This window comes from Poecilia reticulata, linkage group LG5 (genome assembly GCF_000633615.1).
Source record: "Poecilia reticulata strain Guanapo linkage group LG5, Guppy_female_1.0+MT, whole genome shotgun sequence".
Lineage (NCBI taxonomy): Eukaryota > Metazoa > Chordata > Actinopteri > Cyprinodontiformes > Poeciliidae > Poecilia > Poecilia reticulata.
Window position 1 is genome coordinate 20,483,831 of NC_024335.1, and position 14,642 is coordinate 20,498,472.

The 14,642-nt window shown below is 41.4% G+C and overlaps 1 protein-coding gene across 8 annotated transcripts in view; it reads left to right on the forward strand.

Moving 5' to 3' along the window:
- The first annotated feature begins 6,822 nt into the window (after positions 1–6,822).
- The window catches only part of kif21b (kinesin family member 21B), a 68,529-nt gene continuing 60,709 nt past the window's right edge, over positions 6,823–14,642 (forward strand). For all 8 annotated transcript variants that reach the window (XM_017304879.1, XM_017304885.1, XM_017304883.1 and 5 more), the window contains exon 1: positions 6,823–7,227. In XM_017304879.1, coding sequence (XP_017160368.1) covers positions 7,187–7,227 — 41 coding nt within the window. In that variant the 5' untranslated portion in view covers positions 6,823–7,186. The remainder of the gene's footprint in view (positions 7,228–14,642) is intronic.

Consider the following 14,642-nt stretch of genomic DNA (forward strand, 5'->3'; position numbering starts at 1 on the left):
TTAATGTTGAATAGAGATCTCAACTGGCTTGAGGAGCTTTATTACATCATAAAATATCGGATTGTTTGTGACTTGAAAACATTTGCTTTTTGTTGTGCTGCTGGACGATAATCAGACTGTAAAATGGTAAATAAAAAGAAGCCTGACCAGGAGAATGAAATATAAGCAGGCTGTTCATTGGCTGATCTAACCGCTTCTGTTAATTGCATCGCAAATTTCTTTACATATGTATTATGCAAATATTTCTGAACAGTGGTCAAAGAATGATGTTTTCTCCCACCTTTCGGTGGTTTGGAAGGAGATTTGACTTTTGAAGACAGTTATTCTTCTTTAGGTCCATCTTTTGCACATGCCATCTTATTGGACTGCAGTCGGCATCAGCAAAGGCCTTCATTTGGATTGAGGTTGAGAACCTTCCTGAATCTTTATGTACAGTCAGTTGGAGCTTCCAGATCAGCACAGGAGAATTTATTTATTTTTTGGTCCCGTAGTCCTCTGGAATTTTAAAAGAGCTGTCTTACTATGGGCAACCTTGGCAGTAAAGGCACCTTTGCTCATGCAGCCTGACAATCCTGTCAGGTTCAACGACAAAGGCCCTTTTTTCCTTTGGTACCAGGGAGTCATGAGAGGGTGAATGCCTGACAGGAAATGACATGAAAGGCAGACCATTGTGCAGACTTGGACTTTAAAGCTCTTGTGTTTCTGAAACCTTTGATTTTAAATGAACAATAATTTGACAACTCTACTTTGTTTCTTACACCTGTTTCTTGTTGGTAATTATCCACTGCAGACACTTTAGTGTTTTTGTTGTTGGTAAAAAGCTTTTTTTTTCTTTTTTTTTAGGGTAATCCCTGAATAGAACTAAACAAGCTGGATTCGCTCTGTGCAGAAAATGTGTGGTCTGGATTCGTTCCACTAACAATTGTGCTAATATCAGGTATATATTTATACCCCTCACCATAAGTCTTAAAGTTTTATGTTAACAGAGAATTTTTTTTCCCCTTTGAGATGATGTATGCTAGGAAGATTTCATCAGAATCAGCCGATCAGGATGAGTAATGTGGAATTGGTTTCGGCACGGCAGTGTTCACTGAAAGCCTTTCATTTTAATAAGTCTTTGTTTTTCCTTTTTGTTTCATTTTTCATAATTTTTCTCTTTTTTTTTTTTTTTAAGCAGTCAGTACGTCTCATGAAAAATAAGCTCGGAAGCCCTCCCAACCCTACACCAACACTTCAAATTTGTAGCAAGTAATTTCAACACATACTTGATCCAGTGTGTTCCTTAGAAGCAACTACTGGATTTTCTTAATCGTAAAACATCTGCATTAATCAAGAAGCATCGTAGCTTTGGAAAAAGAAAATCACACATTTCAGTGATGCTGCAGTGCTGAACTCACTTTTAAATACTTCTGGTCCATCTTTCAGACTTCTTCACTAAATTTGAGATCCCTGTACAATGACGTTGGAAAGGAATTAGAGCTATTGTTAATTCGTGTTAATACCCACTAAAGGCTTTCTCGTGTTTGAAAGATGTGAGTAGAGTTGTGCAGGATGTTGGGACAAAATGCAACGCTGCCAAGCTCTTAGCAGCAGGCTGTTCTGTTTCACACCACTGCAGCTGACACGGATAAATCTAAAACACTGTTCCTCTGTTGCACACATGCATGAAACACAGCCAGTGTCAAACATCCATGAACGCTTAATGACACTTGGCCAAGTACTCACATTGTTCAGAGCAAAAAAAAAAAAAAAAATGGAGGCAAACATTTTTATTTCTATTTCAGCAATGCACCTCTTCTTATTCCAGCCTCAAGTCTACAAAATACAAAGGTTTGAAAATGTAATTCTATCCTTCATGTTTTGTCAAACAGCTACAAACTCCAATTCACTTAATTTGATTAGACCAGGTGTCTTGAAGTGTCCTGCGATTTTCAGACATGTCTCTGCTTCGACACACTTGAGTCAAATAATGAGCTAATTCGCAGGACTCTGCAGAACTTGACCGCCAACTCAGAAGGTGATTTAGCCATTCGACTCGGGTTAGACCAGAGACGCATCTAAAAGTTGCAGGACACCAACCATTGTAGTTGACTCACGATATATAGGCCAACACAGAGTAGAGCAAACTTGTTAAGAGGAAGTCAGACTCTGATGCATCTAAATATACACACCACAGTACTCCAAACTGGTCAGAGTTTGAGCAGTGAGGAAGTTAAAAGCAGGGTTAAAATCTGAACATCTCAGCAAAACAATGTTCAGCACATCGTCTGCAAATACACGGGGCAACTCCACACCTACTATGACTTGGCCGTCTGCCTGAATGGACAGACTCTGGAAGGATGACCTATTTGCTAGTTCTGTCTGCAAATTCTCTGTGTGTGTGCGCGCTTGTTTATGTAATCTGTTTAGGACCTTCTCTGGTATATTCACTAACCTTCTCAAGACTGATGGGAACTTTGGAGACCAATGTATGACCCCCTGTTTTTGTGCTGTGGGTTAGAATTGGAGGCAGGGTGAAAATGAAGTTTAGGGATAATAAGGCATTGGTAATGGTTAGAGGTTAGGTTTAGGACTAAGGCGTGAATAGAGGTTTGGTTAAGGTTTGTGACATTGGTAATGATTATGTCCAGGGTAAGTGTAAGGGTTAGGCCGTAGAAATGAATGAAAAATGAATGCAAAGTCCTTTTTGAAAATAGAAAGATGTACTACTGTGTGCGTGCGTGTGTGTGTGTGTGTGTGTGTGTGTGTGTGTGTGTGTGTGTGTGTGTGTGTGTGTGTGTGTGTGTGTGTGCTGTGTTTCCTCCTGCAGGCAGGCAATCAAGTTAACAAGTTCCAGCTGCACCTCATCCGATCACATCAAGGCAGCTTTAAGGAAGTGGCAGAGGAGACAGAAAACTGTCACATATTGTTCCACACTTCATTGCTAAACTAGCTCCATTTAATTTCCTCCTGGCCTTCTTCTGTAAACGGGCTTATACCTCTCACTGTCCATCAGAGATGCTTGGCTCTCTCACAGTTTGTGTTGAAATCATTCCCCTGCTTCCTTCCCTTGTGTTCCTGGTTTGGCTTCTACGCCGAACATCTACCCTCCTCTTCCTGGTTCCGAATCCTCTCGATGTCTTCGCTGCTCCTCCTCATGCCTTCCTGTCTGCCCTCCGCCCACCTCTAGTTCTCACCCAGAGTAAAGTTCGACAGACATGCAGCTTCTCCGTTTGCTCGTGTCAACTTCTGAGCTGGCCAATATCTGACAGTGATGTGTGTGTTGCAGAGCACTACACGTCATCCTGATTACAACATCTGCTCTCTGAAATAAAGTGGTGGCAGTATCATGCTGCGGGAAGGCGCAATTGCACAGAAGCTGGTCAAAATTGACGCAAAGATGTATCAGTCTAAATACGGAGCAATAAAATATCCTAATTTGTGTACATGTATGACATACTATCCCAAGAAACACACTTCAAAGGGGGCAAAACATCCTAGTTTTAGCTGAAACACCCACACAAACCGATTTAATGAGATTTTTCTCCTTTAGCTCCAATAAAGGATTAATGGAAACTGCACCAAGTCAATGTATTTCACCCTTTAATGTGTCATAATCAAAATGATATATTCAGTGTTTAAAAATACCCTAAAAACAAAAACTGCAGTATACAGAACACACGCGTGACTCATCTTTGTTTTCAGAAGGCAGGATCTGGTGGATGTTCTCCCAAAAGCAGACTGCTCGCATTGAATTCATGTTTCTGTAGGAAGCAAAGCATTTAACCGGAGCCGAAGAAATAAACCGCTAAAGCTCGCTGATGCAACCTAGGGGCAACTGGGACTACTTTATTTCAGCGCCTCTGATGGTATTATGTTGCTGGTAATTTAACTGTATGTATCTGTAAATAACAGGATTATGTGTTGGTCTTACAGATGCCAAGTTAGACCATTTTCAGGGTTTTCTAACCCACGCGGTGTACGCTATGCTGCTTATATTATCGAAATGCTGAAGATTTTTTTTTTTATGTAGATCTCACATGACGAATCACATACTGCAGAAATGCATGAAGAGGAACGCTGAAGAAAACAGGGTAGCGTAATTACATAACGGTTCATAGAGTCTGAAAGTCTATGATGTGCATAAATGTGTGTTCGTTTAGGTGCGTCGCCCTTTGATTTGTGTGCCGTCGTTCCAGTTGTGGTGGCTGCAATTGTTTCCCCTGTGGATCTGGCAGGATTGCAGTTTTACCCTTATATCTGGTTGCTAATCTTGTGTGGAATCCAGCACCGCTGCCTGTGCAGCACTAATATTGCCACCTGGTCCCTGGCACACCAACACACAAACGCTGTAAGCTCCTCTTTAACTACACAAAATGCGTTTATAGTTCATGCTAGTGCTCACACACGCACTGTATTTTTGTCATGAAAAGTGACTTTTCAGCCCATTTTCTGAATCCAGTGAGTCTGCTGCTGTGATCAGGAAACAGACGACGGTGCCAACTCCTCACTGCTCAGCCCACGGATCAGCATGATGTTGTGAAATAGCCCAGAGAAAGTATTGCGCTGCAAGCTGTTGGTCAATTATGATCACTTCCTCTGGGGAATCAAGGCTTTTGATGGACTCCAAGGATAAAGATTGAAAAGATGTGAGTTCCTCACAAGTTGCAGCACTGCTATAAGTGTAGTGAAGTGTGGTACTGTACATTAATTTTACATACATGGCTGGCTCATGGTATTGGCAACCTAAGCTGCTGCTGCACATATTTGAAAGATTTTTTTGAAGCTGAAATTTACTACAGATGTACTTGTTGCAAGCTCCTCTTGCAACAAGTACAAATAAATGTCAATAAAAAGGATATATATATTTTGTATGCAAAACAGATTCAACTTAACCCCTTCTTCTCTAGCAAAATTGACCTACTTCCGAAATGCATTTACTGCTATTTAATAATTTACTAATTTTCGTGTTGAGGAAACATTCTGTGATTTGGCACATTTGGAAACTGGGTCTAGGGATATTAAGATCGCAGCACACAGTCAAACTTTGAGGATTTAAAAGGGAATATAGGCCTAGATTTGGTGACTTTGGCTGTAATCGGTCTATTTAGAGCCCCATTCCATCTTCAACCTGCTCAATTTGCATGTATTATTCATTTTATTAAGGGGGAACGTACATCAGATCAGAATGTTAAAAAAACTGAAAAAATTCACAATATGAAATTGTTTGACGTAACAAAGAGAAAAGGCACCAATTTCCCCTTTTGAATAAATGTTAGTCAGGAGAAGGAAGAGTGTTTCGTGCGACTTCCCTTAAATGCACCCAGCCAGGCTTTCCGTTCAGCTTGCACATAATGGGCTTTTACAAGTTTTGACCTTTGACCCCAAGGTGCTCACACCGATGGCCCCTCCTCACCATCACGATCTTTTTATTGCAGCTTCATGGGCTTCAGATGTGGCCGCCGCAGCAGAGAGGGTTCAGAAAGGCCCGGTGATCTTTACAGCAGACGGTGGGTGTGTTTGGTGGGCGGGACCAACACGTGATTGCAGCCTGCGGATAGGTGTGTACTTTTAAAAGAAGGCGGGACTAATAAAGCCTATGGCTTTATGTCATGTCAATCAAACGCGATTATGCTGCTTTCACTGACTTTTCGTATTATTTAATGCTGCGATAGGAAGTAGTATTTCCTATGCTACTGCTAGCATAGCAGTGGTAGTATAACAGCGTTGCGTTGTTAGGACAGCGCAATGTTTAAATTGCAAAAGTTCATGAGGGCAGTATAAATCTTAGTAGTTTTTCTTTTTGCTTTAGTTTTCAGATGACCTGTAGTGATTTAGATTATTTATTCCTAATTTAACCTTATTAAAATTAAACAAAACTTTAGTTTTATTGTTCTTTTAATTTGATACCCATAAGTTATGTTTAATTATGTATATTTTGTTGTTTGCTAGTTTAACTTTTATCTGGAGTAAATTCCTTTGTCTCCCCTTGATTGATTGATTGATATATATTTACCGGATTACTTTCATAACTATGGTAGGATATAAATACATATATATCCTTCATTTAACTTTGCTAGAACTACTTTAAATTTTACAAAACCAGCTAAAAAACAGTGTATCAAACCTAATAGATTAGCAAGATAAAAGTATGAGAACATTTTTATGTACTTTATGTTGGCCAGCACCTGCATTATCTTTCATTTCTTTTAATCGTAATAAGATCAGAATGAATTTTTATTTGTGATAGATTTCTTTGTTCTGCAGTTTGCTGCAGAGCTTAGACTTGGTCCAAGGCACAAAAGCTGAACAACTGCTAATAGTGTCAAAACTAACAGCCAGCAAGTGGTTTTATATATATTAGGATAACCAGGCTTTCTGAGTAAACTTTCTTGCCATTGACTATGTTAGCATACTGGCTATTATGTTCCACCTTTTCTACCTAGTAAAACCCATTTAACATAAGTATAAACAAAGTGCTGCAGTAAAGATTTGTTGCATAACGAATAAATGGATGAATACAACTATAATGTGTGGTGATTGAGATAGCTTTTTAGGGCCCCAAAGAAATAAAATATAAAAAATAACCACATATGTTTTGCATTAGTTTTATAAAAGGACACTTAGTGCAGCTAAACAGCTTATAGTGTCTTCATAAAACAATCTGGCTGATGAAAAATGGCTATTAGCTCACCGTATTCGATTCATGTATTTTAAAACCACGTTCAAGTGAAACCAAATATAAATATTTGAATGGAATGATTTCGGAGCGACGACACTACATTTCCGACTGCCCGTGAACGCGGCACCACCCCCCCCTCTCGTGCGCGGTGTGAGCGCTCATTCAGCTTGATCGCCCAGAGAAGCGCTGTGGTTGCAGAGAAGTGCACATATGCTTCGCTTACAGGCAGTTTAAACAGGATGTAGCGACTGAAACAGACCACGGAAAGAGAGAGGCAGACGCAGAGGAGAAGAGCGGCTCGAACTGTGTGATGTGACAAACAGCAGACAGACAGAAATGACCGCCTCAGCGGAGGAGAGGAAGACGACAAGAGGGGTCGCGGTGAGGAGGCACCTAGCCGCCGCTGGCAGGTCTTGACGGCTGCTCCCGGTGACCTGAGAGAGCCGAGCTGTAAGCAGCAGGACGTTACCCACGCTGAAAAACACAGCACGGCCGGAACAGTCCACGACAACCTTGAGAGCGACCATGGCGAGCCAGAGCGATTGCTGTGTGAAGGTTGCGTTGAGGTAAGCCTCCGACGTCTGTCCGCTGCTGGAAATCTGCCGACTTTGGCAGACCACATTGTGTCTGTACCCGCAGGCGGTCAGTCAGATTCAGATGCATCCTTTGGTATCATTTTCATCACAAAACGCGCCTGGATGTCACAGCTCAGTGCTTGATCACCCATGCACCCGCATGTTGTTTTGCAACATATGGGTGGCGCTCCTCACTTTATTGATAAGGGAAAACGTGTCTGTGCCATGCGATCTTTGTATGGCTGATTTCATGATGCAGGGCTGGGAGTTTCCTTTCATCACCGGTCTGCTTACAGTGGGAGCTGAATGTTGCATTCAGGTTTTAAGACTGGGTGAGGTGACAAGAAAGGACAGCTGCAGCCAGGTGGAGGGAGAGGGAGGACAATGGGCGTTTCTATTCACGCCAGTATTAGTTTAATCATCTCCACAGACCTCTCCCTGCATTGCCACCTTGCGTCTAGTCAACTCTGAACATGTGCATGGCAAAGTGTCTAACAAAGCTGTGTGAAAAGCAGTGGACTTCACTTTCTTATTGTTCCTGACATAAACACAAAGAAATGCCCCCCCCCCACCCCCCTTGTATCTCACCCCTCAGTGTTGAAAATGCAAGTACAAAAGCTCCACTCAAAACTCCCCTGGATTTGCATGAGGACAGATAGATGTTTAGCTGTGTGCTAAAAATAATTGCAAATTCAAAGATGATCATACAAATGTGCTTTTATGTTTTAGCGCTTTTAGGATTGAAGCATCTGAATTCTGGCTTCTGGCTTTTGTGTGCATTTTGAAATCACGCTCTAAAATAAAACGAGCATAAAAAAAAAACAATCATGAATAAGTGAAGCAGTAATGTGACATATCCCCACACATCTTTTTTATCGTAGAACTTTTAAAACTTTGTAATATTAGCTTTGCTTTCTTGAGTGAAAACTCGCTACATCATTCCTGCATTTTCTTGGTGTGTGTCCTATAAGTGTGTGTCCATTAGGCACCAATGTCCTTGATTTGATCAAGCCAGTGGTGTTACACGATTCAAAGTCTTGTCCATCACGATACTCGGAATTGTCCCTTTGCCCCCTTAATGTATCCAAGTAGTTACCACCAATCAGGGCATGCTCAGAGGAAGCAATCAATAAGCATCAAGGCTTACCCAGAATTCTTCTTTCTTTCATCTGGGAAGAGCATGAGACCACGGTGGTGGCACTCTTAGGTGCGTTTCTGCTGCTTGTTGATACTTTGACACCAACCAGAAGGAATCCAATATACAAATGGCTGGAGGCTTCAGACACTGCAGGAACCGTGGTGGTTGTCAAGGGTCTGCAGATGTTATTAGAATGTATGTTTTTATAATTCCCTTTTGGACTCCCTTCCTTGATATGCCTCATCCATTGGCCAAGGACACCTTCCTCGTTTTATAGTTTGATCAGGTGTGGATGACTTTGGCTCCTTACAGGGGACATCCTAGCACAAGGGGCTGTCAAACAAAGCTGATTCAAATGACTATTGCCCTTCCTGGTCAGCTAATGGTTTGATTCAGCTTTTTATAGTAATGTGATGAATTAGTGACCCAACTGAATCATGCTTCATTGGACATTGGCGGCTCTTACTGTTTGCCACGTTCCCAGAGTTTCCTTGTGCCACTTGGAGGAGGTCAGAGGATTCTGTCGGCCATAAATTGTGAATTTTAACAGATCTTCATCAAGGACTCCATTTGAGGTTCACGGATTAAACTTGAGAATGGGAGGTGACTGTGGTTCTGTAGGACTGCTTGGTACAGCTGAGACTTAAAACAAATAGCTCCCATTCCCCAGGGGTATGTTTCAGCCGCTGAGTGTCTCTCTTTCAGCGTGTTCACACCGCCAACTGCAACAGGAAGTAGAGTAGATTGTGGCTAAAAAGACTCTAAAGAGAAACTGTATAAACCACCAGTGGCTGCTTCACAACAGGTCTTATCGAACAAGGGATAGATCGATCAGAGTTGATGCAGATCTGTATTTAAGACCTTTCCAAGCAAAAGACAAGATCAAATCAATTCAGAGTGCTGCAGAAACCGCAGTAAACCGTTAAATCTGTTTAATTAATGTTCTCCTCAAGACTTTTTTCTAATTACATGACTGGTTTCGTTTTCAAGCTTTTCATCACGAGTGACCTATATTTATACACTCAGTGAGTGGCACGCAAAGTGTCTGCGTATTTAACAGGAAATGGGAAACAGGCAAATAAACACACGTAAAAGGATAACTTCCTGCCGCATTTTCCTCCCATATCCGCTTAACAACCTCCCGAGCTTCTTTTTCTTCCCAGGGAAAGTCGCCTGCTGATAAGAGGGGGCTGCTGTTTAATTGCTCCCATGTTGTGTTGCCTGTAGGCTCACTAGTTTCACCGTTTTGCTTTTAAGTTTGTGTGCTGATGTCCAAGCATGCATTCGGGGGTCAATCGGGTCTTCGTGAGGCTGAAGGAGCCCTGCGACTGAAGTTGCCAGTGCCCGCTTCCTCAGTGTCTGCTCTGCTTTCCCTTAACAATGTCCCTGTATCCAGTGACATGGCCTACAATCCTGCATTCAGACCTGACTGCCTGAGGGACGGATTATTCACACTGCATCTGCAGCGCTGTCAGGTCGGGCTCAACCCCACGCACCTAATGGAACAGTTACTTTTTAAAAATAAATCCTATGAAGAGGTGAACCCTTTTTGGTTATATACTCCATGTATGGAGTGAAATATCTCAGGTGTTTGTTAATTTTGATAATTATAGCAGTTTCTTTGGTTACGTTTGCACAAGACCGCTCTATGGAAACTGCCTGTATTTCTGGATGTATTGTGGGAAAACGTTCCACGTTTAGACGACACTACCAAGACGCTGTGTATCGGACGAAGTTGTCATGCCAACGTCTACGTGGCGCTGGGATTTTTAGCATGTCATCAAAACACGCAGGTGCACCCTCAGCTTCCACCTCAGCTTCCCCCTCATTTAGAAAACAAGAATCCGTCTCTGATGAACAAAGTGTCTATGTAACAAATATATATTCCTTTTCAGAAGTTGTGTTAAACTGAAAAGGTTAAGCAGCACAAAGCTACCCATCATTGTTTTTGTTTATCTGCCCATTCATGTGAGGAGCGAATCCTCAAGCCTTTTGTTCTCTACATTTTCACACTTTTGTGGAGTTATTCCCGAAAAGCTTCAGTCTGAAGACCTGGTTTCAAAAAGCGTCCATCAGAGACTGCGATTGCTGGAGATGTATAAACAAGCATCAAATGTTATGGTTTCACTAAAAAGCGGTTCTGTTTAAACGGGCCCCAGAAAACCCAGACAGAGACGTATCCATGATATAGGTTACAAATCAACAGAAATAAACTTTTGAAATGTGTCACTTTGTGTTGAATAGTTGAATATTTGAAATAAATTACCTTTTCAATTATATTTTAATTAATAGAGATATACACTGTATGCATAAGCTAACTATTGGTGCACCAAGGTTTTAAAAGTTTTAAAATCCCTAAATCTTTAGTTACATCTTTCCGTTGGTTTGAAGTTGTTTGTTTTTGACACAAAACTGTTCCCTCGCTCCCACTTGTGGCTGCACACTGCCGGTTAGCTGGCTGAAAAAAGGACTTTTCCATCACTCGCACAAAAAAAATGTGACTTTGCTGAAATAGTTATTACTGAAAGAAACACAGCCATAGTATGAAACCTAAAGAAGTGACACTTTTTCTTTTAGTGAAGTAACTGTTTTAAAATTATAATAGGCAAGTTTCATAAGGCATGCCAATCTAGCAGCTACAGGCTGACTACTTGAGCTGATATCCTGACTAATTAATCAGCTAATGTGAAGCTGTTAATCTTTGAGGGGTTCTGTGTAGGGAAAAATGGTGGACATAAGTTCATGTTATATATATTTTTTGTTTTAAAACCTTGTGTAAATACCATGCTATTAAAACCATGGCAGTTTTATTTCAGGTCATCATACTGTGGGGAATCTCATTGACTCCTCTGCTTGGTGAACTTTACATCTTTATGGGCCTGCAGTCTTTTCCTAAACTATTTTACTCTGAAGCACATGGGCCAGGGGTTGAAAGGGTAAAGAGATTAATTTGCAAACACAAGGTTTTATTCAAACACACACAGAGTATCACTTTATGTTGAGTGCCTTAAAAGGTTTGCATTAGAAAACTGACCCCGAGTGTTTTTGTGCACCGTTATGAAAGCCAATAATTCATCTGTGTGCATGCGGGGTGGAGCCTGACTTGAGAGTTATGAACTCCGTGTGAAATTCCTTCTGCATATTGATCTAGCCCACCATTCCTCCAATTAGACCAGCGAGTGAGTCGTCTCCTGCTGAACTGCTCTGTCAGCCTCTGGCACTCCTTGTAAACAGACACAAAGACAAATCTGTTTAATGCGGCGTTTGAACTCGTGGCCTCTCGGAGATGTTCTCACCTTGACACACTTCCTCCTTAAGGCTGTCCTGCTGGTTCAATTTGCAGCCATTGCTCAAGGAATTACCAAATAGTGAACCTCTGTGTGCTTTCCGCTATTGTGGTTTTCGGGGGGGGAGGGTGCGACGGGGATGACTGTAATGAGGCGAAATAAAAAGGAAAACTGCAAAACGGAGCATAAAATATTCAGTGTTCCTTATTAGCCTACAGATGGATGACAAGCGTTTATGACGCAGAACGTTTTTAGCTAAGAGGCGGGGGGAAGCTCAGCTGATGAGGTGATGATCAATCAATCTGGAACCATTCAGACAGAGAAGGCTCTCAGAAATCCATTACTGCTCCACTGCCTGCGAAACAAAACAAGAGCAGCAGAATACAACTGCGGAAGTGACCCCTCTCACAGCTGATACACAAAGGTTTTAAAGGGGACAACAGAAAAGGTGGTGTTTTGTTGTTGGACATTTGTCCTGTGTAGGCTACCGGTCTCGCCTGTTTCCTGTGTGTGTTAATAGTTTGCCACACATGCACTGTCTGGGTTACTTGCCTCCCATGGGGGTCACTTCTGAAAGGCTGGGTTTGGTGGGAAAAAGTCAAGTCTTACATTGCTGGAGTTACTGGTCATAGGGTTTGGCTGCTGCAGTTTAATCTCCTCATAAAAGCATTCATACACTTAGGGCCTTGATATTTCCCTGCGCCCCCCAACTTGCAACTGGCTTGACACCTAGTGACAAAAGTAAAAGCATTGTTTGATGGGAGTCGCTGCTGAAACAGTTGATCACTGATTTTTTTGAACTCCATGGAGGGAAGAGGAGCAGGAAATGTAGCGGAGCACACGCCCAAGTGTACCATCCACAGCTGTGCATCACTTCCTGCTTACCCACTGATGGTCATGTGCTTTTTTTTTTTTTTTCTTGAATTGCAGATTATTATTTACTTGCGGAGAAGCAGAGAATGAGTGCAAAATAAAGTGAGCTTCAAAACAGGATTTCATAAACATCCATGTATTGGGGCACTCATGGTTTAGTGAAGATGCTCTTTGTATCGCTAAACCTGGGGAAAAGGGTGTCAAGCTTCTCTTTTTATTGTTTTCTGTCCTTTGGACTTTTAAGAGCATAAATAATTACTTTTTAACATTTTATACATGGATGTAAAATGTATTATTTAAAAGAAAGGCTTGAACTTATCGAAAGGCAACTAGTGGTTGAGAAAGAATCGTAATAAGTGTGGTGCACCAAACTTTATGGTTCATAGCATCTAGCTCAAATTCTTTAGCATTTTCAGGTGGACGTTCTAATTTCTGCTTGGGTTCTGACTGGTGTCGGTTCACTCATGTGCTTGGGCAGTACTTCCTTTTCTCCCAACAGTTGTAGTGGTTTTATAAGTGCTGTGTGGCAGTAAATGGAAGCAGCTGAAAGTCACATTTCCCCCCCACATAATCATCCTTTTAGTTGCAGTATTGGCTGTCAAAATGTAATTTTAAGGACACCTAAGTAAACTTTTTAAGTCTGTTTACTGTTAATTTTCTCACAGAGTCATGAGATTTTGTCTTGAAAAGCCACTTTAGTTCGTACAATCAAAATATTGCTTTAAGGTATGCTGTTCGCTTGGCTCATGATACTCAGCTACTTAAACTAGATTGTCTTTAGGGAAAGTAACTGTGCTCACTCTGTCATTTTTTCCTGTTTCTCATTAACGACCAGAAAACTGTTAAACAAATTCCCCTTTGAAAAAGTTAAATTTGCCAAGATATCAGTAAAGGTGCTTGGAGCAATCTGCAAATGTGCTATAACTTTTAGTGAGGACTTAGTTTTAGAGAAGGATGACTCATAAGACATTTTTGTGTCAGAACAGCATGTCTAAACATAATATTGCAAACAGTGGAAAGATGTATTTATATTCAACCTTTTAAGATTTTAGATTTCCTGACCATAAAATACAATTAAATTTGCAGTGAGTGTGTGTGTTTTTTTTATGTCATTTGGATTTGTCGGTGAATATTATAAGGAAGCTAGAACATATGTGTGTATTGGAAACGGTCAACTTTTGCATGCTTTTGCTCCAAATGTTTAAGTTGCGTCAGCAATCTTTTGATGAACTTCTCCTGATTCAGTGCATGGGTACTCCCAAATGGTGTGCTGCTGTAGCAGAATGACTTCCTGTAAGGCCGCTGCTGAACTATCCACACTTCCTGTTCGCTTCCTGCTTTGTGTGAGCCGTTGCTGTTTTCGACATGATTCAGTATACGACTCTTGGGGTGAAACAGACTGGAGAACGAGCCTCGGGCCTTCACTGGACTGAAACTGGGCAGTATGCGTTCCGAGTGCGACTAGCGAGCTCACTTCATTTTATTTTAAAACTCCTCTTGTTGCATGCCTTGTTTACACAGTCTGGGGAAAATAAAGTGTGAAACTCTAACCAAAATAATAAAACATTTTTTGCTCAGCTCCTCTTATTTAGAGCTTGAACATTTAAACACAGGCACAATCACTCGGATCTGTATTTATTTGAATGCCCTCATTTGAATTTAGAAAGGAATGAATGGCGCTTCAGTCTCTTTCAGCATTAGTATTTTGCTGTTATCATATGTCACTGGCCCTCTAAATAGCCATGTTTATCATTATTTATGCAGCTTGGGCTCAAGGAAACCCTTTTCTGCTGCTTGTGTGGCCAAAACAAATAATAATGGACGTCCTTGTGTTGTCGTGTTCGCGGGAAACAATAAATGCTTTTCTTTTAGTGTCCTTTGAAGCTTGCATATTTTGATAAATCATGTGTGTGTTGACATTGTTGTGGTCATTTGGAAATCACAAGGGGCTCTGTTTGTGTGTGTTGAGGGGGGAAGGGGCTCATCTGTAGCTCTTTAAACAGAGCACCTCTTGGGTGAGTGTAGACAGAGGACACAGTGTGAATGAGTCTGATGTCACTGCAGGTCTTTGTGTGCTCTGCTGAGCTTGCACACACATACAGAGACTA